At 34.1% G+C, this 23925-nt stretch overlaps 1 protein-coding gene across 3 annotated transcripts in view; it reads left to right on the top strand.

The window, feature by feature from the left end:
• The window catches only part of LOC124361393 (beta-parvin), a 96761-nt gene that overhangs the window by 9731 nt on the left and 63105 nt on the right, over nt 1-23925 (top strand). For 2 of the 3 annotated variants that reach the window (XM_046815452.1, XM_046815445.1), the window contains exons 1-2: nt 16760-16908; nt 21323-21412. In XM_046815452.1, coding sequence (XP_046671408.1) covers nt 16791-16908; nt 21323-21412 — 208 coding nt within the window. In that variant the 5' untranslated portion in view covers nt 16760-16790. Of the gene's footprint in view, nt 1-16759; nt 16909-21322; nt 21413-23925 lie in introns of those variants that run through there. The other variant, XM_046815459.1, reaches the window with a different exon arrangement.

Here is a 23925-nt window from a genome sequence, read left to right as displayed (position 1 = left end):
TAACAAAATCTCATCCTGTTCTTTAAAGTTGTAGCCTATAATTAGAATTCAAAGAGAATTAAATGTATTCATCTGTTATGTGTAATCATTGTATTATGACAGTACGGCCATATGTTTGACTATTGTAACCAATATTTTCAATTTGTTTACATTTATAAAACTGAACTGTGCAAGAAGATTGGTTCCTCTCAAAGCAGCTTTTGAAATAAATGTTCCAACCTCATTACAAAATTGTATATAGGTCTAATTATATTGTTTCTTGGGACAAATTAACATACTCCAATTTTGTGTTGGATATTTAATAATTAGATCTAGACGTGCAAAACCAGAAATAAGAATTACTCACACTTTTGTTTAACTTCTGGCTCTCTTAATCATGAACCCTGTAAAATAGGTACCTGATGCACGATATAGGATTAATTCTAATTTTAAAATATCATAGGATCCTACCATATTACATCACAAGTGCTTTCACTAAGAAAACTATGAACTTCGACTTTGGAGTTGCTCTACATTGATCTAAAATAGTTCAAGTGTTACTGAAATCGAGGGAGCTATTCAAACAAATACACAGAATTTTGAATGGAAATTGCGGGCGAAGCCGCGGGTATGTGCTAGTCAGAAATATTTTTAAAACTTTTCAGTGCCACTTGCTTACTTGAAATGTGTTTTATTTGTTTTGAGTATTTCTAAAAACTATAAACATTTATTAAATTAATGTTTGCACATTAAGAGAAAAAATGAAAATATGGTCAGACAATGCTTTACAATTTGTTATCCTCACAGAAGTCCTTACATATAAACATTGCGCTATACTCCTGTGAAGTGTTATTACATGAAAAACTTCACGAACTTCAAGATTCGTCTTAACCTTAGAAGCAGAAAAAACCAATAGAGGTTCATAGTACTCTGACAATAAAGAGTGTATAAACAAATAGCATTTATTGGTAGCCTCTTTTCTTTGCAGTTGGCAAGAAAGTTGGACTAATTTATAAAACAGTAATAGAGAAATTGTTTACGAACGAAAACATCAAGGTGAGCGTTTAAAGTCCCATTAGGCGCCAGTTTTAGCAGGCATGTTGTCACACCAAAACTATTACTTATTCACTTAGTCCACAGGTTATCTAATACTGATTAAGGCTGAAGTACAGTCGGAGCGGTATCGATTCCACTAACGTCCGCGGGATCGACGTTCTCAGGACGGTACCGGTGCATATTTCATGCGGAACGCAGCACCTGTAGGTCGCGTGCTGAGGAGGAACGCCCACCACTCTCTTCGGGTTATTACGACTTCTAAGAAGTAACCTATATAGGAGGATTATCTCTTTGTAGTACCTGTCTAATCTTTGAGTGGAATTCCTCTCAATACTCATATAGAAAAGGAAATGGAGAGAATGGTAATTAGCTGAGCGTTAGCAAAGATGTCTCGAAAAGTAACCAACCAGTAGACTTGAAATTTTGCACGAAGATTCATCTATATATTAGCAACACTAAGTTCGATAATGGTATATGTCACTACGTGCGATTTGGCTGAGCGTTAGTGAACATTTTTATTGTAGTCTTGTGGGTAACCGTGATTTTATCGAGAACATTGCAGGATAAATAAATTTGTAAACGAGCTGAGTACGGTGATATTATTTTTAATGTAATATAGATACACTGGTAGCCTATTAAATTGGCCTGTTGACTTGGGATTTTTCATGTAACAACAGCGAAGCCTGTTAGGCCTGGTTCACACAAGCGGACGGTACACCACTGTGCATTTACGCTACACGTGGTTCTTCTACATTGTTCGTAATAATGTGGCCTTATTCATAAGATTTGTCTCTTTATTTCAGTTTATGATTGTTGGTTTTCTATCACAGCAAGCAATGAGTAGCACTGTCGTTAGCCTCAACGTATGAGATGAGCCGAAATCTAAAGATCCAATGGAGCCGAGACGTCGGCCAAACTAGAAATAACTAACGCCCGTGAAATTTAAAATGGCCCCAACAATTAATTGAGAAAAGTTTTGTGCAGATTATTAATGTGTAATTCAACGTTTTTCACCCACTTGATGTTAATCTAGGTTGTGGAATGGAGCCTTGTGGCTGGAAGATTTTCTTCCTCTTTGATCCTGGCTCTGACGATTTCGCAAACATTTTTTGACCAGCCAGCTTTTGGCTCATTGAAAACACCTCAGTACTAATCAAAAATATCCCTAAGATACTAAATAGGCACGTTTCCAGTTGTTCTTAAATATTCCAAGTGGAGTTGTGTTAGCTCTCGAAATCATAGTCCCAAGCCGTGTCGAAGAAAAATACGATTGAAGACGCTACCAAGTAGGATTTAAGCCTGTATCAAGTGGTACAAACTTCTCCCGTGTGGCCAAGTTCCGAGATAATCTATCATGGATATTAAAGCTGGTGTCGCTAAAGAAAGATACAATGGTGAGGTCATTTAAGACCTATCGTCATTCACAAAACCCTTGGGTCGATAGTCATAGAATGTGGGAATATCCTCGATTTTCGTTGTACTTATAGGCTTCTTTAACAAATCATGAATAGAATTTTGTTTTCCTAGAAAGGTAGCCTTGGTCATTTTACCTAGTAGTACAGGATGGCTTCAAGATTGTTCTTGTACAATTTGTTATGTACTACTAGGGGTCAGTTGTTTTTCGTTCAACCTAAGTAGCAGTGTTATTTACTTACAGCTACTTATCTATTTCAAATGATGAAAATATTTAATGAAGTCAAATTTAACTGCGTAACAATGTGCAACGGCTGTGCAATTGCTATTGTATTAATGGTCCGCAAGATGTAGTAGAATACATTTTAGGCACTGAAGAGCTTAAACAGGGTTTAACCTACGATCGCATTTTTCGCAGTTTGCGAATCAAACCGAGAAAATGAGAAGCTGTTGGGAAAGCTCTCGCAAAATTGCAAGAAAGAACAACTAACCGCGAAAAGTATATAGGCTTTTGAAAATCAGTTTACAATGATACAAATATTGTTTTTCAATGATACTAAGATCATATATTTTCTCATCACATTTATGTATATATATATATATATATATATATATATATATATATATATATATATATATATATATTAATAATCATAATTTCATATATTATATAATATTAGATAGGCACTGTAGCCGCCGGTCGATAAACTGTCTGGTTGAAAAACGTCTGCCTACTCTAAGATTTAAAAGAATAGATACCCGAGTTTGAACGTTAATCACAAACTAACTAATAGAGCTAAAACTATGGGAGTTACATTAAACTTAAGCTTGTTTATTTCTGCGTCAGACGTATAAAGCAAATTATTTAAAAACAATAACCAAGGTTTGTGTCTGTAACAATATAAGAAGGTATCGGTTTTTTACGCTTTACTACTAAACTGCAATTTTGAAAGTTAAATTATTAGTTGTATCCTGCCATTGGAGGCCCAAAGCTCGTATGAAAAAGCTGATGGTAAATTATCAAATATATAATTTACTACGGCTTCCTCTTGTACTTAGGGCGCGAGTGGACCGCGGACGATAGTTGCTACATCGCCTCGACGGTCTGGCGGTTCGCGCGGAAAATGAACAAAATCTGTTTAATTGAGTTAGAGTGGTGTTAAAACTGAAGTTTTAATTTGATAACAAAAATAAACTTTCTATAAAACAAAAATATTGACTATAAGCTTAATAACGTGACCAATGCCGATTTGTTTAAACGAACCCGGCTGAGAATTAGAATTAAAAAGATTTACAAACAAATGGTACGACAACAACTTTTATTCATATAATCCTAAAATTCTAAATTACAATCTCTAATTTAGTACTATTGTACATATCTTGTTTAAAACTTCGGTCTTAATAGAATTACAAGTGTTCTAGCTTATGAATGTTGAAATCGAAATCCCATGCATTTTGCTTTAACAGCGGTTCTGATACTGATACAACAGCACCGTGGCTGACACATCTTGTCTTGTCTTGGCGTCTGTAACTAGTACTGGAGATTTGAGGTTATTTTATAGTCAGATTTTATTTTGAAATGGTTAAACATAAATGGTTAGTCAGACATTCGTGAAAGGTTAAGCATAACCAATCTAAGCAATTTGTTAATGGTGTCTGTTGAAGGCACTAATAGAAAGGTCCATTTCAATGAGGATTAAACGTTAGTGTTTACAAAACAAAAAGTAGCTTACAGTTTGAATGATGTTGGTAGGGATTAATTCGTTTTTTTAAGATGAACTGATGTTAATAATTACTTGTTTTATAAAAAATACCACTTAATTTTATTTTGTATTTTAGACTGAGAAAAAACTTAGTTTTTTGTATATTTTTTACAATAAATTAAAATTTTTATTTTATAACTATACTGCTTTTAATAACATATCTTAATAAAACATCGTTTAATTATTGAGATTTTATATATTTTAACAACAGTATATAAGCATTATTGTAATCTTCGCGGAATAAAAATAGTATTAATAAGTGCTACAAGACAAACATTTTTGCTAAAATGTCTGAAGAGCTTGTAGCATTTTTGCTACGAGAATTTTCATCTCAGCTTAAACTCTGAGCTTAATGTCTTTGATTTGACTACAATATGGGAGTATTTTTTTGCAACATTTTCAAGACCCATTTGAAAAAGCGCAAACCGTGTGTCATTAAACCTATACTGAGTAATTATACGTAAGGACAGTGTTAAAGTCGATTATGCCATCTTCTTTGCGTACAATCATTTGGTAGGGATCCTTGACATCAGTGCTGTTTATGCGAACTGCGAATAAGCTTCTTTAATATAAGATTTAGAGGGTGGAATAAAATAGCCACATCGGATGTACCAAGGCTCTATGGATAGAGTTGGCCCACATATCCAGGTTGAAAGTGGGCCAGTTAGAAAAAGGTCATTATTGTTACAAACAGAACCATATAGCTCAAAGAGCGGCGACCAGCGTGTGCGTACGAGCCACCCTTCCCTCTCCGGTCAAATCGAAAGCACCTGGTACAGTCTAAACCAAAAGTAGTGCTGTCACTTTACTCGGTCAAGCCATGAGGAGGGTTGGCGGAGGTATGGGGGCTGTATTATCATTCCCGCGCTAAATGGTTTGGTCTGTAACTACTAATCTATAATTATTTTCTACTTATGTTTAATTCGGTTTACCAATAATTATGTTTATGCTGCTGGAAAAATTACTGATAATATTGTTGACAGCGAAATTCTCATAGATAGGAAGGCCAAGATCAAGGTCTCAAGCAGATGTATTAATGTTAGCCGTAATCATGTTGAAGATTTTTAGTTTGCAATATATTTATGCCAACATTCTATAGCCAACTTAGTTTTATAAAACTGGTTGTATCTGGCCGTAGCTCTCTGTAAGAACTACACTAGCACGATCCGTATGCAGTGTCGAGGTTACAGGCCGTGATGAAGGAGAGAAAGCTAACGAGCAGATTTAGCCGAGTATTTCCCTGATCACCGGAGCGCGAGCGCGGGGATGAGTCACTGTTAAACTCCCCGTTGTTGTAAGTGAGCTGTTTCTCAAGGTAATGTCTTCTCTCAGGATACGAATGGCGCTAGTCATCCATTCTTAACTCGCTAACTCCTCCGCTCCTTTCTCAGATAATTAGCTTTAAATTTATGCATGATCCTCACGAATACTTCACCACTGTAACTAAACTTGCCCTTTTTGTTTGCCACTCACTCGAAGTTTTTGCAGACAACCCTTTTCCTTTTCGGTGTTCAGTACTGTATTGTAGTATTTACAGGTGTGCCAATTTACATGCTGTTAAAAATAAAAAATGAATTTGGTGAACAGTAATAATATTTTACTTTGCCAATGTTTCACAGTGGTTTACGTTTGCATGGGGTGAAGAAAAACACAAGGACCTATAATGTTAATTTGTTCTAATGATATTTGAAATCTGCTTGACCGAATTTAATGTTTAAAGTTTGAGATTTTACTATAAAAGTTCTGCATGATCTCTGATGATATCCTCAGTAATATAAGTGACATTTTTTATCTGTCGAAGATCTTTAAACATTTACTTATGGATTTAGAGCTTTCATTGATTAAAGCTAGAATGTTAAACAATTCAGACATAAGTTGTTAAAGAAAAAATCACGGAAGGCAATAATGCAAACACATAATAAATAAATTAACGTTTAGAATAATCCAAATCAACCAAGATTAGCTTACTCATCATCATAAACGTTACCATAACCTTATTAATTACACCTGATATTGTATCAGATGAACAAGTAATTTAAATCATCATCTATGTGCTTAGTTCTCCCGTATTATGATAATGATGTTATAAAAATGCGATTAATATAATTTTTTCTTATCAAGTGAATATTATAAGGGTAAATCCTAAATAAAAAGAAACCTAAATAATTTTTAAAGCTATCCTGTTTACAGCGTAGGAAAACATTGCTAACTCAATAGTTACGATCTTAAAATATTTAGCTTTCTATATTGAGAGTCACTTCAGCAAAACAATATTCCAACCCTGTTAGCAGTGTTTTGACTTGGTGTCCACCGGAAATCTTTGAAGATAACTAAAAATATATAAGTTGCACGTAGCAAGTTTTTTAGTTTCGTCCAGTTTCAATATTTTCGTGTAAACGATTTGACCCTTCAAGATCACTATATTAATTAATTTTAACTTCATTTTAAATTTAGAGTTTAAACGAATTGCACTCACCACCTTGAATGTCTATAGCTATGCTAATCATTTTCTGTTTATCTGTTGTAAAGGCTTAGAATATTTTAACTTTTAATATTATATTTCCCAAACAGTTCTGAGAATATGTACATATCTTATTTAAGTGTCGGCTATAGTAAAGTCTCCTTGAGTCTTTTCTCCATAAGAACAATGTTAAACCTCATGCAGTCTTACGCCCTTATATTTCATCTTAGCGTTATGGGAGATGTCTCATACAATTAAGATATACTTAATACGGATCTAAACGCTTTTTTTATATTTTTGTAAATTATATACTTTGGAATATTTAAACAATGGAGTACAACAAAGTCTGACTTTTTTCTGAATAACCATAAAAATATCGAACATACCTAAAAAGCGTTTCGATGTGTGTTGGTTATATACTTAAACGAGACGCTTCTATAACGCTACGATCAAAAATAATAATGCGTAAACATTTGTCAGGTTGACATTATTCTTATGGGGAAAAAAACTAAAGGCAATTTTATTACAGCCGACTCTTAAGTTTTCTATACATTTTATGTATGAGCATATATTGCCTTTTTATCAAGTAGAGATGACAGGTTTTCAATTGACTTTGTCTAATTAATAGAAAATTTGGATTTATGGGAACCATTTACTTAGTTAACACAGTACCAAATCAAATCATTAAAATTCTCTACATTTAAAAGTTTTCATTAATCAAAAAATCTCTTCTACCGTGTTATGTAAATAAATTTTGGTCTTGTACTTTTTCATATTCACAAAACATAATAAAAAAATCAATTTTTAGAATTTACAATTATGGTTATAAAAGTAATTTAAAGTATTTAATTATTTTACTTTGTTTTACAGCTCTCGCTCAACAAATGCCCAATGGTTTGCTCCCTATATTTGATTGTGCTGTAGAAATCCTAAAGAAGTAATCAACCAAGTAACAAATATGATGTTTTTACATTGGTAGCTTGTTAATTGAATTTTAGTAACAATATAGCTTGTGAAGAAGTTTACTTCTTATTTCAATTGTATTGGATTACAAGGAAAATTAAAATTTCAACATCCCAATACAAGTGATATTGTTAGCTTTAACAATCAAAAGGTATAAAACAAAAGTCTCCTGTAGAATTGTGAAGCTAATGAAACCCCAACAATGGCTATACTTTCTTGGACTCGGAGATGAAGAAACTTCTTAAAGGCAAAACCAATTTTCTCGCCCTAAATTATAGAAAACCTCTCAATTTCCGCGGTTGTCATCTTAAACCGCAGTCTTTGTGATATAATGGTATTTACCATAGGAATTATCCCAGCCAGTCTCGGCTATTTATTATTGACCGGGCCAAATTGTATAAGAGGAAAGAAACCTGCGCTCCTTGATTCTTGTACAGCAATGATGAAAAGATGCGATGAAATATGCAGGACTCGCTTGCCAGCGCCCATTGTAACAGCATCTTTGGGCGGGCGAGCTGGGCTTTTCTCGGCCGATTTCTTTGAGCGCTCAGGCCCGATGTAAACATGTATTCCCCCTTCCCCTCCCCATCCTCTTTACCCAACCCCAGCTGACTTCTATGAAGATCTCGTTTCTGTGTGTACATAGTACTACATACATAGAACTTCACTCAAGAAGAAGGTATTTGACCGAAAATATCAACATGGCCTTACCGTCTTTGTAGTTACCTTGATTTTTTTATTTCTTTAGAGTAATCTTTAAAAATTTTATTCTTAAGTGAAAACCCTCATACGATTTTATGTTACACAATTTCTACTCGTTATTTTAATTACCTGACTCTTTCGTGTCATCATGGGCCGCGAATAAAATGAGTCGGTTGCAATCATAGGCGTGTGCAGGACTTCAGTAGTGGTGGTAAAATTCAGAAGAATTGAGTCTTAATGATTGATACATTTAGTATACTTAACCATGTATAATGATAGTAGTTCTACGTACTAATTTGTATAATACATGCAAACAACTTTGGTTTTTGGAATTTTTATTTACGTCCAAGTGCACAGAACAATATTAGAAGAAACACAGTGTATGTTTTATCGATGTGTTCTGTAAACAAATCAAAATAGAAAAGTCAGGGTTTATTATTTTGTAGTTGAAGAAGTCAAAGTCGAGACCAAAGTAATACATGTTTCTTAAACGACAAGAACTGCACGTTTCACATCACTCTATAGTCACCCGACGGTTTGAATGCAACACTGTTCTCGAAGATATTAATTATATCACAAGTTCTTATGTTAGCCACTAGTTCTTGTTCCACAAACGGAATCATCAAGTTTTCTAAACGATCTTGACGCATTGTAGATCTGATCTTGGATGCCTATTTTAACTCAGCGTCTTTCGTGACGCTGAGTTTTCAGAAGACCTTTTGAAATTCGCTGGAACTTCTACAACCAGTCAATCAATTCCGGCATAGTTTTATGCGGAAAATGTGTATAAGTTTTCCCATGCTTCTTTGATTTCAACATTCTACCGCTAGTTTTGCAGAATTTACATTGAATTTTTTTGTGAGAATTACATTGAGATTTTGTATTCTAAATTTTCTTGTAGCGGAGATCACGTTTTTGTTTCTTGATCAAATCGAGTATTCAAATTACTTCAAAGTTTTTTTTTACTAACAATTTAATCAGTAAAAATTTTAATTATTTTCTTTTGTGAGTATAGAATAGGGAAGAAGAGCAACTAGAGTCTTCTAATAGGACCGATTCTTTTCTTTTCCGTACATTTAGAATTTCAATATCTAATGTACAACACATTTCCTTTATTTTTATAAAGATTTTCTTTATTTTGGAACTGTTCCTCTTTCTTTCTCATTTCTACCAAAGCAAAATCTAGACTTTTAACATAATAAACTGCTTGGCGAAGATCTATTTTATCTGTTATGCTTTGTAGAGCTTTACTCACTTTCACAAGAAGTTAAAGTAAGGGATTGTATAATTTGCAAAGATGAAATAAAATTAAAAGATTTCACGCGTAGCACAATACCTTTACCGGTGGTCCTAGTTTTAAACAAGTACTAAACTTCATACACTCTTCATTGGCTTTTACAATTTCATGTAAATTACAGACAACTCCTCTGAACGCCAGGCATCTAGTGTCTGAAAGTTTTCAATTTAATTGCAGTTTGTTTGACGATGTCCTCAAAGACTATCTTCTCTTTGGGCTATCTTCAATAAAGTTACAAATAATCTGTACTATTGCAAAGAAGTAAAAGATCATTGCATTTTCCCTGTGATTTGCGCATTTACTAACCAAGTCAAAGCTTAAACAATATGATGCATAACAGTGAACATAAATAACATACATAATGGATGGATTGACTTCATTACATCTAGCCTATACGCCGGTGAGTTCACCAGCCATTGCTGAAGCCCCGTCAAAGAACACACAAACAATATCTTTCCACAGCACACCTACTTATCGCAATGGCCGCTGATGGCACATTTCGTATATCTGGTGCATGCTTCACGAAATGAAAGTTAATTTAGATCAACATATGAATTGGCTATTAAATAGTGCTGCTATAAAAATCTTGTAGTTCGCTGGTTTATACGTAAATCCCCATTCTGCTCAGACCAAATCTCCACCTAGTGGTGATCCCACGGCACCGGTGGCCACGCCTATGGTTGCAATACTCTTTACATGCCGATTTACAGAACTCACAGGAAAATAAGAACACATTCTTCCTCCATAAAACATTTTAAACATCATATTTAAATCCAAATCGCCGACCTTCATGAAGGTTTTATGGTAACTTTTATAGAATTTATCTATATTCATTATATCAGAACGTACTTACGTTGGATGTTGTATATTTAATTACCATAGTAACATTAAGTAACCACTGTTACTAACTGCTACTAGTACCAACTACCATTCACCGCACTTGTGTTATATGGGGAATGCCCAATCACATGATGTGATTATTTTAACTACCGTACCTCTTTCTCACAATATCTCACACTTATTATTTTTATATTTTAACTTTTCTTTCATTAATACAAACACTTTTCAATAAAATCTTATGTCTCAGTTTTATGGATACCATCCAATAAAATACATCAGATTCCATACCTTTGATAGGTCTTTGTGGCATCCTTTAGCTTCAGAACAACCACATTGCCTTAAACTGAAGGCTCGAAAATAATATACTGTAATATAAGATAGCAGGGAAGAAGTTGAAAACAAGAAAATAGTCACAGATTGAACTATTTAAACACTCCTTTCAAACCATACTACGAGTGTCCTACAAAAAAAATGTAAATAGTAAGTACTACAGACATAGATGGTCTGAAACACGTTTTAATTGTTCTCAAGAAGTCGAAAACATTTTACCATTGCCCAATATCGGAAAAACCACCAATAAGATTTTGAACAATCTGTTGATCAACAAATTATAAAATTATAATAGATAACTTAAAAATTAACACAATAGAGCAACATGTTGCAGATCCAAATGTTTGTAATGGTGTCCTTATTGTTTTGCTTCAAATATTTTTAAAGTATTCTACTAGAAATTTTAATTATTTTACTTACGATCTTATCACAAAAAACGGTTTAATAAATAATGTAGTATAGTCATTAATATGAAAAATTCAAGGGAACAGAAAACTTTTATACATTATACATATATATCAATAATTCAGAGTTTTGTTGTTATACTATTTAAGATAAAACTGGTTTTGAGTTTTAAATTCTTTTATTAAGAATTTTTATTCCAAACTAGATAAACTGAATAATGATTTTTTGGGGTTAATAGAAACGTGCTATCTTTTGTACATATCAGTAGTGACATGCATTTCAGTATTTTTTAGGGAAAGAAATTAAGAACAAAATCATAGATTTGTCAGACACTTGATGAGATTCAGTATCTTAAAATCATGTAACAATATTATAATTTAATTTTAACCATTGATGAATTAGGCCTGACATTTTCTCTTCTTTCTTAGAAGGAATGGGGGGCGAATAGTGTTAAAACTAAAGTGTATAAGTTGAAGCAAGAAATTATAATTATAGGTACCAAAATTATCAACAAGTAGATATTACTTAGTTGTAATAGGCAATACATTGTCAAACTATTGACACTTATCCAGTGATAACTGAGATGACATGCAAATAACATAGTTTTCTATAAACATGCGATGTACGTTATTGATATACGTACATTAATAAAATATGTAAAGGAAAAATATTTATTGCTGATCATTCTGCCATAAAATGACACAATTTTATGGTGGTTTCAGAATCTTTTTATTTATAGGATCAAACTAAATAAACTTTAAGTGAAATTGTGTTACTTGAATTATTGAAATATCACATATATTTATAATTGTATTTATATTTTAAATAAGAGTTTTGAAAAGTAGGTACTTACTAATTTTATTAATAACTATATCTTGTGATTCTTCGAGAATTATATTTAAAAGTTTGGTTTAATACGAGTACTTTTCCAAATAATTGCGTAATTAAATTGCTGGACACACATGCAACTTAATTTTAAACTCTCAATACTCTAATCATATTAGGCTAATTCTATAAATGGGAACTTGTGTTAAGATATTTGTTTGTCTGGGTGTTGATACTCAAAACCTATTGTACCTGTTGGGGTAGTTAAAATTACCACATCATATGGTTGGGCATTCCCCATATACATACAATTGTGCGGTGAATGGTATTTGGTTCTAGTAGTAGTTAGTAACAGTGTTTACGTTATGTTACTATGGTAATTAAATAAGCCACATTCAACGTAAAAGTACGTTCTGATATCGTGAATATAGATAATTCTATAACGGTACCATTAAACCTTCATGAAGGTTGGAGATTTGGATTTAAATCTGTATGTTTAAAATGTTTTATGAACACAGGAAGAATGTGTTCTTATTTTCCTGTGAGTTCTCTAAATTGTCATGTAAAGAATATTGCAACCATAGGCATGTCCAATGGAGGTGCCACTAGGTGGAGATTTGGTCTGAGGATCAAACCATACAAAACCTAGTGGACAGATTTGAATTAAATTTGTCATGTATCTTACTTAGATATAAGAATAAAATATATACATTTGTTTATTCCAAAGTATCATCAAAACATAATATTAAAAGTATAAACTTATTCAAACCAATTAGTATATTCTTTATAATCCTGGACATCAATACATCTCATCCGCGTTTTTTATATTCGAGAGTTACAATAATGACTATATAAACATATGTATAATTCTTAGACTTAAGCAAGGAAATAAGGTAATATAGACAACTGGGATAGGGAAGTAAAATAATACGTACAGTATGATGCTTAAATATAGTCATACCTTCAAAGGACGAATACCGAGGGTGTAATAAAAACGAGTCGGGTGGCTCTTAAAGTAGGCATACATTTTCTTTTAGGAAATGAAACTAATTGTAAATAAATTATATCGAGAACCGTTTGGTGTACAGAGGAGATATTTGGTCCCAATGTTGGTGCACTGAAGAGTAAGCCAAAGCCGGAGGTTAGAATTTTTCACTCTATTCCTCATATTGGAAATATAAATTTTTTCGATGGGGAAAATGCTAATGTATGGTCAGCGAAACTCTTCGGTGAGTGGCATTCATACCCATTAAGAACACCAACGGTCTGAGTCTTCACTCTCTCTCTCTCGGGACTGCTTTCCACATTACTTCAAGAGGGTGTCTACTTAAGCAAACAGTCGAGGGCTCCGACGGTATCAGGCTATCGGTTGGACAACACCGAGACTGTATTAAATTGTTTATAATTTCTTGATTTTCAGCACCCCCTGTGCACAAGCGGGTAAAATATTTCAATTCTGTCCGTCAGAAACCATTTTCCGACCAATATTGCCTGGCGAGAGTTGGCCTTTGACAATCCCGAGTTACCTTTCGTTTTCCAATCGTCAGCAAAAGATAACGTGTGGCTAGAGTCGTCTTGCTCTGCATTCACATAGTGACATTCCGAGCTTTCAAATTTACCCATCTTAAAGAAGTACATGTGGTCCTTGAGCGTGAGTTTAGTATCAAGCGTTATCCCGAGATCCGTCACAGCATTCTTTGTCTCGATAATCTCCCAGTCCACTTGGAGCTGAACGATAGTATCTGGTGAGAAATACGATCGCAGAAGACTCTTTGTCGCCAGTCAGGCTTTTTTCACCCATCCAGACCAGCACTCGTCGCATGACCTGGTCGAGCAGACTTTATGCCTCGTCGAAGGTCTTTGTAATGATGGCCGTAGCAATACGTCCGGATATCCTACGAGGAAGCTCCCTCCAGGCATTTCCATTTGGAGGATCCCGTCGTAGGTGATGTTCCACAGGTCCGGTCCCAGGATCGAGCCCTGAGTAGCTATCCCTCGTTATCTACCCCGGCCCGTCGGCAGTCGTATAAGTTAACCGCATATCCCTGAGATAGCTGTTAAGCATTCTCAGGAGGTAGGCAGGAACGGGGAAATCGTCCCGCAGAACGTTTAGTATATTAACCCACCTGCACGCATTTTGCACGTTCAGTTCTGAACGACCAAAGCCACGCATGGATCCCTGACTGAGCCCCCACGACGACGTCTAAAACCTACGCCAATGCCCCCACTGTGGAACCACCTACCCGAAAAACCGCGATGACGGCAAGAAAGGCCACCATCACTTCGCTGGCCAACATATTCCTGATGATTGCTCACTTCAAAGCCTGTTTCGATGTACGGAATTTTGGGGTGGCCTCGGAAAATATACACCCTCTCCTCCGTCCGCGAGCTATCATCCGCTTTATGCTGAAGCATCTTCTGTGGAACAGTGTGATGTCCTCGTTCCACCGGCATACTGGGGCTATACCCTGTCTTAGGCCTCTCTTTTAGGCATCGAGGCGTCACAGCCCCTCACGATAGGCTACATCGTAGAGTTTTCATCGCCGGTGGCCCTCGTCACTTCCAAGACAGCGTTTTTCCCCTAACGGTAATGTAAGTCGGAGTGTCTTCACTTAGCTTGGCGACGTTCCAGCCTTAAAGTTGTTGGCGTTGACCAGATCGCAACTCCTGATTCATTGGTACTATACTGGAGGTGATATACTTGTGATCAGTTCCAGTAAAGTCCTCCAATATATTCCAGTCCGTGATTCTTCGGTAGAATATTTCCACTGCAAGTATATTCGAGATGATATAGGTTTATCCTGGCCGTTGGAATATGGGAGTGTTTCCCAAATTCAAGGCAACCAGATCAGCCCGTGCAGTCATATCTATAATGCGGTTCAACGTTCTTGTTTGGCTCCCAGATTGCAGTGGCGCATAGGGTATCCCGGAACAAGTATGGCTGTGCAATCAGGTGCACAATTAAGAATCAGTGATGAGACAATAAGAATACACCTCATCATCTAGATTACAAAATAGTTTTATATTTTAGGCGTCTCTAAGTTGTAGTATGTTATTCTCGTAAGATTTACGTGTACCCAATATCTCTAAGATCGTTTAAGAGACAAAAACATTGCATAAAACAAAATGTTTAGAACACATTATAAGTATATCAGGACAAATTTAATTTAATCTCTAGATTTATAATTAATGTAGTTGTGACTTTTTTCTGAAGTTTGAACGCTCGCCACAACACACAGGTTTGAACGAAATGGTGCACAAGCTGACAAACGAACTCATATTATAGTTAAAATATTTATAAGAGCAAATTTTGTACCAGAGTTTTGAAATTGTCTTAGGAACCCTATTGTACATTATGGGATTTGCATGTAATCAATACCTCGAAAACCGTTCAAGTAACCAAAAGTTGTTAAGTACCTTCACACTGTTTTTAACATTCTAGAATACTTGTGTTTTCCCTCTGGGTTGATAAATGACGTAGTTATGAATTATAACATTCGAACGGCCGTCATATTAAAAGGAAATGACGCACCAAGCTGGCTAACGAACGAACTAAGGTTTAAAAAAAATAAATTATTGTACTAAGTTTCAATTTCTTTTGGGTTTTCCCTCAAGACAGTTAACATTTCCACTAGCCGCTTTATTTAGAATGCATGCTAAATGAAGCGGCTTTAGGACACACACAATTTCAATAAAGATTGACACAAGAGGTACCTACTTCGACGAGATTCGAACACGGATCTTTCACTTGACGGGAGATCATGCTACCACTATACCACATACCTATTACTTTTTAGGATTTAGTTATTTTGGTTGGACGTTTCACATATATGTTTAAATAACCAAACTAACATATGATCGGAAAACCAAGTACCTGTCAAACGACTACTTACATGAATATTAAAGTTCTATGGACGGCAGTCGCCTAATTTAATTTTAATAACCATGAATCACAAAAAGTACCTGCTCTACGTAGATTCGAACCCGGATCTCTCACTTTCCGGACAAGCATGCTACCTTATACCACAGAATTCTTACTTTTTACGAGTCAATTATTTTCTGTCACATATATGTTTAAATGACCCATATTATAACATTTTGAACGGGGGATGGATTTGGGATTTGGCAGTCGAGTTCGGTGAAGTTGTGTACAAATTTTTGTAGAGCAAGTGCTACAGTGAGAACAATAAATTATGATAGACTGATTATTATACACAATCTACCTAAATCTGCGTTACTATATAGCTATATCTCGCACCCATTGATAGTGTCTTGTGATAATAATTTATACTATCTCTTTTACTGTACTTGAATGGTTATCCCAGTGCATAGTCAAATCACTTAACTCAATCACTATATCTATATATCAATAACACACAAGGGTTCACATGTTTTTTTTAAATGCGGTGTGGTTTTCAATTTTGTCGTTTGTCAGTGAATGGACTTTTTTAACACTATTTTGTTAATATAGTAATATATGTGATATTATGTAAATATTCTAGTAACAAAACATTCACAATATTAAAATTTCCTATTTTTTGGAAAAGTAAACAAAACTATAGGTTATACGTCTCCGAAAGGTTTTCGACATTACTATGAAATATATATCATCATTAAAAGTGGTGATATGTTTCAGTCAACAAAATATACTTTCTCTATCCCGTTTCCTATCCTATCTCTCTGTTACTGCGTTTCCGTCAGTTGACAATCAGCTGGCTTTCCTCAAATGAAAATAGAAATTATGAAATAAATAAACATGGCGTCACCAAGGCCTAAGTCACCTCGCCCTCCTGTTTCTGCTGGCAAAAATGATAAAGAAGAAACATTTTGGGTTAAAATAGGAACTATTGGACGTAAAAAGAAGATAAAGGAAGGTTAGTGCTATATATTTTGAACTTAATATGCTAATATTTCACAAAATGTGTCATACTTTTATACTTCCGATCAATATAACCTTATATGGTCATAAGTCAAAACTGTTGTGGGCGAGTAGAAAATCATTTGCACAAAAATATAAAATATGCCATGATATAATATTGTATAGACTGGATGTAAATTTCAAGAGAGGAATATACAAGCCTTACTGTGATGAAACATTTTTCTTAATCAAATAAAACACTAGGCTATAACTATTTTGTTCAATTCGCAGCTGAGTCTCATTATTTACATCCAGTCTAGATAGACAGACACTCTTATCAGTATAATTAACATCTTACTTCATCCTAATAACCATATAAAGATATCAACATTCTTACCATACAAAATTTGTGAAAGTTTATACCAGTATGGTTGTCATTTCAGAAAAACACCTTTATAACCCTCGCATAATTAATTTCTTAAGCTTAAATTCAGTAATATAGCCTAGTGATCAAATAATTTCTGTCCTCAAGATAGCTAGTCATTTCCAGATGATCTTTATTTCAGGGTGATTTATCACTATGTTTTGTGCATTTGGCAACATTAAGTTACTACAGTTTCTACTCAAATGGGAACTGCATGTTTTTTATTGATCATAGTGAGTGGCATCAATAGGTTGCTTGTTAATCCTAGATCCAGTGTCATAGCTAATTCTGTTTTCATCACTTTGTAAACAAAAATCATCGAAAACTTAAACCTATACCTTGCCCAAATTATGGTATGGGAAAGTGGTACTTGTGGAAAAATCATCACTTTTGCCAATATTCATAAAAAAATACTTGTTAAACACAATTATTGTTTTTATTTACAGAAAAGCACTGAAATATAGAAAAAAGGGGTAAATCTTAAGATCAGCGACTACCGCTCCAATCGCCTTAATTTTTTGCATACTAACACAGGTTAACGTAATTTCACCGAAAAAATAGTCCCGATTATTGCTAACATATAAAAACCAGTTTTTCGGCAGTAAAATGTTGGCAATACAAAACACATAAATAACAAGATTTTCGGTAATTATCATATTAACGGCCGGGGCGGAAAAATACGAGTTTTGCGTTAAAAACTTATTGGAATCGTCATATAGAACAAAAAAGTATAAGGTTTGATGGGGTGGAAATGAGAAATAACGAAGTTCTAGAAAATGAAAAATTAAATAACTTTTCAGTAATATCTCCATGTTCTACATCCACGTCTAGCGTCACGTGACCTTTTGTGGCCAATGATTGAACCTCGTGATGATGTCACCGGTTGCGCCGCCATCTTTGCAAACGTAAATGAAAAATAATACAGAAATGAGCAGAATTTTTATAAAAATAAATGTTTTTCTTAATTTCGAGAAAAAAATTAATTACGAGTGCCTCCGGCCATCACCGCGGGCTTCGGCAGCTGCCCCGCGCTGATGTCAATAAAAGAAAAACATCCCTCGAGATAGTACCTATCAGTAAAATATAAAATACTAGAGGGGCTGATCAAAAATATAAATTGAAATGTAATGCAAAGGCAATTATGTAAAGTTAAAAAACTAAATAAATCATGAAAAACTCAAATATATAGATGGATCAGAGAACACATACCATTAGTGTGTTGGCGGATACAGCTGAGCAGCAGCAAAAAAAAAGTCGTCTATCACAACAAAACGACAAAGTCTCCCGGTTTAAAAACACCACTCGACCGCACGACGAACACATACACTCATTTTTAAAAATTCCATGTTCAATTAAAAAAGAGATAATTTCGTTTTGGTTAAAACGTAAACTCTTTACGTGCCCTACGAAACACTCCGACACACACAATTCACTAGGGTTGGTTGAACTAGTGGATGGTTGATTCATCATTGTAAACGCACTCACTCAATCCGACCTACTGAACACGATATCTTGTGTAGAACTGACCCATGCCCCGGAGAACTCAGATAACAGGTACGTTATCAGGCTGCTATCAGTCCCGGCCGCAGATAATATTCAAGTAAACAGATTATCCAGACACAGCACACAAACTGAACATTAAAACATTAGGAACTTAACCACTTATCAATATACCCCCTAAAATCATGTTATTTGTCATTTGCACCCCATAGTACTATATATATTTTTTTGTTCAGGAGGGTGAGCAGAATACGTTGGTAACGTCAAATTCGTGATTTGCCGCCCCGGCGTTTAATCTTACTGGTACGAGATTTTCGACTATCAAGCTAAAAACAATGGCCGACCATAGTCGTTTTGATGAGTTGACAGTAGTCACATGACAAACAGGAAAGTTTCCGATTGGCCGGGCGGGTCACGTGACCTATAGGACGGCTTCGATTGACCGCTAGACGTAAACAAACAAACCCACATGGACAAGGAATAATTAGTGAAGTTATTGACATGGCGTGCGATGGTTCTTGTCACACGCTAAAAAGACCCTAGCTTGCCTATTCAAAATTCACATCACGTGATGCTTGCCCGTTGCGCAGCACTTCGCGCTGCTTGCTCTTTTAGAAAAAAAAATTAACTCGAGCTTGCAAAGTCCAAGCCCAGATCACGCCATGACTGCTTACACACACAAAACTCAGACAGAACTAACGCAGGTTTCATTACAGGCAAAAGGTAAGCAGCGCGCGTTTATCACTGATAAGATAAGACGAGTTTATACTAGAACTATTACCTGGACTACTGCCCTACGAACTAATAAGACCAAAAAAACGAATAAATGCAATGTCAGTCAGGTTTTTTTTTTAATTTAATTTTTTCCAAAATTGTTTTCTTGGGCGGCTACGGCGATAATCGGGATTATTTTTTTCTGTGAAATTACGTTAACCTGTGTTAGTATGCAAAAAATTACGGCGATCGGAGTGGTAGTCGCTGATCTTAAGATTTACCAAAAAGGGATAGACTTCAATAAGCGGCCAACACTCGTTATTCGGTTGTTTTTATCGAATGGTTCGATGTTTTTATCCGAAGGAATAATTCAATATTAAAATTGATTTAACTTATATTTTGAGACTTTGGAAATGGCGCCAAATAGGAGGAAAATATGTGAGATATTTCTCACAAGTGCTGAAATTTGTTTAAGTGGCTTTAATATGTGGGTTTGATTCCTGGTAACCCATGGGGAAAATTCTTTCCTTCATTTAATAAAAGCCATTACATAATGATATCAAGCTGGGCAAGTTATAAATATTGTGATGTTTCTTTAATACTAATTCTATTATCTTTAGTACAGTATATTTATTTAGTTTTTATTTACAATTTAATTATTTTTATGTTGATTGAGTAAAAATATCAAATGTAATGTTCACATTACATAGTAGGTTATGAGTGTTTCCTGTATAGACACATAATTATAAATAATCTGTCTCATGTTTAGTTGTATGAGCTATTTATAAGTAAAGATTGATACCGTAGCAGGCTTCACTTAGTTGATGTAGGTAATCTTTATTTAGATTAGTTGCTCTAATTTAACTTAAATGATGTACCATTAGAAACAAACAAATAATTAGGCCTTCTCTATCTTGTAAAGCAAATCCTGTGCAAGTACAGTTTGAATCTCAATAGATACTGTCATCTCCTGTAGATGGCACTGATACACAAATTTAAAGGTTCTTAAAACCCTGACATCAACACTGATGGCCGGAAGCATTCCTAATCAGACTCTCTTGAAGTTTTGTGTTCTCCTATACATACTATCTGGATATATGTTTATCAATGATTATAGGCTAAAACACACCTTGTCGTACAATCCTGTAAGAAAACCCGCTAATGTATTTCAGTATAAAAGTACCATCATTGGTATAAAAAACGATCAGCATAACATTCGTAAACAAAAATTGCTCAGTTACATAACACAAACAAACAAAAACCAGTAGCTAACCCGGTACGAACATTTCAGGTGCTCTTATAAGACTGCAGGATCAAGTTATGTTGCTGCTGTCGCTACTGGTAACTTTGTTATCAGCTGGATGTGGTCTGTTTGTGTAATTTCATTCCCTTTAAGGATATGGCGTTAAAGATATAGTGTGACGAACTATGGTTTTTCATTGGTTTGTTCTTTGATGTAAATTTTGTACTCTCCCCAACATGCTCGATTTTCATGCTTTGTAGCATTAAATTAGATTTCCAAGGTCATTCTCAATTGTATTCACTGAACGATAGTTTTATAAACACCCTATAAAAGCCTAGACTGTAAAATTTTTAGTTTTAGTTACAAAACTTACAGGATAAAATTTGTTAATTTGTATAACAATTGTAATGAAACGAGGGAAGACTGAAATATACCTTAGACGATAAATTAGGCTGTCATTATTTCAAATGAAACATAGAAGGATTGTGTGTGAACAAAACTTTACAGCTAATTTATATTTACTGTATCAATAATTTATCTTTCTTTCAGTCCAAGAGGTTCAAGAAGAAGGGAAATATGCCATTGACTCTCCAGGGAGCCCAACGGCTACAGACATTCCTCCTGAGGAGTATGACTTGGGTGAGCTTTGTAGCCTATGAAGATGATTTTTAAGATATGCCACCATTTTCCAATATGGAAATTAAAAAAATTAATTTATTATTATTAATTATTTTTAAATGCTCAGAATTTTGTAATAATTCCAATAAGTAATATAATTTTAAGATGTTTGTAATATTTTCATTTTCCCTTAGACGTTAGAAATGTTTAATGTACAATGGTGACCACCATATTTTTCATCGATCATTCCAGCTAACAAAACAAATATTGGGAGTTCTTTTCACCCTTTACCCAAGCACATAATCCTGATTAATCTACGTTTTGAACTTTTCATTTGCTAATAAACCAAAAACAGCTAATTCAGGGGGGAAAATGTAAAATATAAAAATGTGTTTACAGCAAAATTTCTGTTTGAAATTAAAAAATGCATAGTGTTTAATGGGAAAAAGTAAAGTTGATCACAATATTGGATCAATTTAAAAAAATACAGATTTTTAAAAAGTAGGCCCTTAAAGTGAAGTTCAATTAAGTTCATTGGATCGATTTAAAAAAGTTTTAATTCAATTAGTAATATTGTTGATTTCATAATGTCTTGCACAAAATATAAAATTTGCATTGGAAAACTGTGTCATTATTACTTGTTGAAAGAAAAATAGAGTTTTGGACATTTTCCATTACTATATGTTACAAAATCTATATAAGTTTGCTATACATTTTGTCACTTTTAATGATGGCAAGTGTCCAAAATCCTATTATCCTTTCAAATCTTCTATTATCATTAAACTTTATTACTAGCTGTATTGAACTAGGTGAAGTTCTTCATTTAAAGTTGTTCTATCTCCGCAAGAGTAAGAGATCCCACAGGTATTACTCTTTAAAAATCACTCTGTATAATCCACTATTTGATTGTATACTTTAAATTAAGAGGATGGATTTGTTTAACACTTTCACTGTCGACAATGTCATTTGACGTAGCACATGGGATCCTTTAGACTGCCGACAACGTCGTTTGACGGTACCGTCTTTTACAGTTATAAAAATGCCTTTAAACTTATTTTGACTTTGGCATATTATAAAAATTTCCTCATGGAGTCGGCTTTAGTCAAATGACCTTAAATTTTATTCCATTTAAAAAAGTATTTAAACAATGGAGTACAACAAAATTAGAGGTTAACCAATACAAATATTGAGTAGTTCTGGCTTAATCTGAAGAAGTAGGTAGATTTTGTGGTAACTGAAATATTGTTAATTTATTCTCATGAAATCCATGTGTACTCAATATCTTGAAAACGGTTTTATATTAAAAAAATTGTGTAATAAAAAAAATGTAGGAAATCTTATGTCTCAGAGAATACTTCTTGCTTTTTCTCTAATCTATAAATAGTGGAGTTGTGAATTTAAAAAAAGTTTGACCGGCCGCCATATTGAAACAAAATGGTTCCAAGCTGACCAACAAACTTAGTCAAGAATTTATAAGATAAACTATTGTAACAAGTTTGAAATTGTTTTAGGATTTCTATTCCCAGTTCTTGGTAATAGAAAAAATTGCATGAGATTTACATGTAATAGATATCTCTAAAACTTTTGGAATTAAAAATGCTTATTATATAATGTTTTGAAAATGTTATGAGCATCCCTTTTTGCTTTTACAACTAGGTTCATAAGTTCAATTTTTTTGCCAAGTTTTAAATTGATTTGGCAATTTTGGAACAGTTGTAGTTTCCACAAGCCACGGTATGTAGCATAGATACATATATACAATATTGTAAATTGAGGTTGGTTTCGGGCTCTGGGGGTCATGTTCAGTCATATTATGCAGAAGTCTTTCTTAAGTGCTACCATGAGGACAATTACAATAAGCTGTGTTGTATGTAATATATACCTAAAAAATAAAAGATTTTAGATGCATATTAATCTATATATATAAAAATGAATGTTTGTATGTTTGTCCTTTATGGAATCGTGAACTATTGGACCGATCATGATGAAAATTTGTACGTATATGTATTTTTCCACGGAGAAGGTTTATAAGCTATGCCCATCCCTTTCCCGATTCAGGATTCCGCCCCACTGGTTACAGAAATACCCATAAGAAATGCATTGCAGCAAACATATGTTAACGTCTTTTCAAATTTTTAATCAGCTGTTCTTTGTAAACATATATTACACTTATAGTTTTAAAGCATAGAGTAAGCTTAAGAGAAACGACAAATTTTGTTTAAACTGTTTTTGCAATCACTGTTAAACATAGACTTTACTATCCAGATAATACAATTCAAATTTGACGTAAAAATTCACCTTTAACTGCAATATTTATTTAATATAAACCATGCTCATGCTTGATCAGAAGAGTAATGCAGATATCATAATAATTACTATCTTATGTTGGCTACAAATATAAAGAATGTTATAAAATCAACCTTAGTTGTTTTTTTTGACAGAAGTATGGTTCTCAAAACTCCGTGTGTACATATTCTCTCGATCGAGACAACAAAGCAAGCTCAATCGTGGCATCGGAGATATAACTAATTTAA

Source organism: Homalodisca vitripennis, chromosome 1, assembly GCF_021130785.1.
Source record: "Homalodisca vitripennis isolate AUS2020 chromosome 1, UT_GWSS_2.1, whole genome shotgun sequence".
In the NCBI taxonomy this organism is placed as follows: Eukaryota; Metazoa; Arthropoda; class Insecta; order Hemiptera; family Cicadellidae; genus Homalodisca; species Homalodisca vitripennis.
Note: the sequence above shows the minus strand (reverse complement) of the source record. Positions and strands in the feature narration are given on the sequence as shown.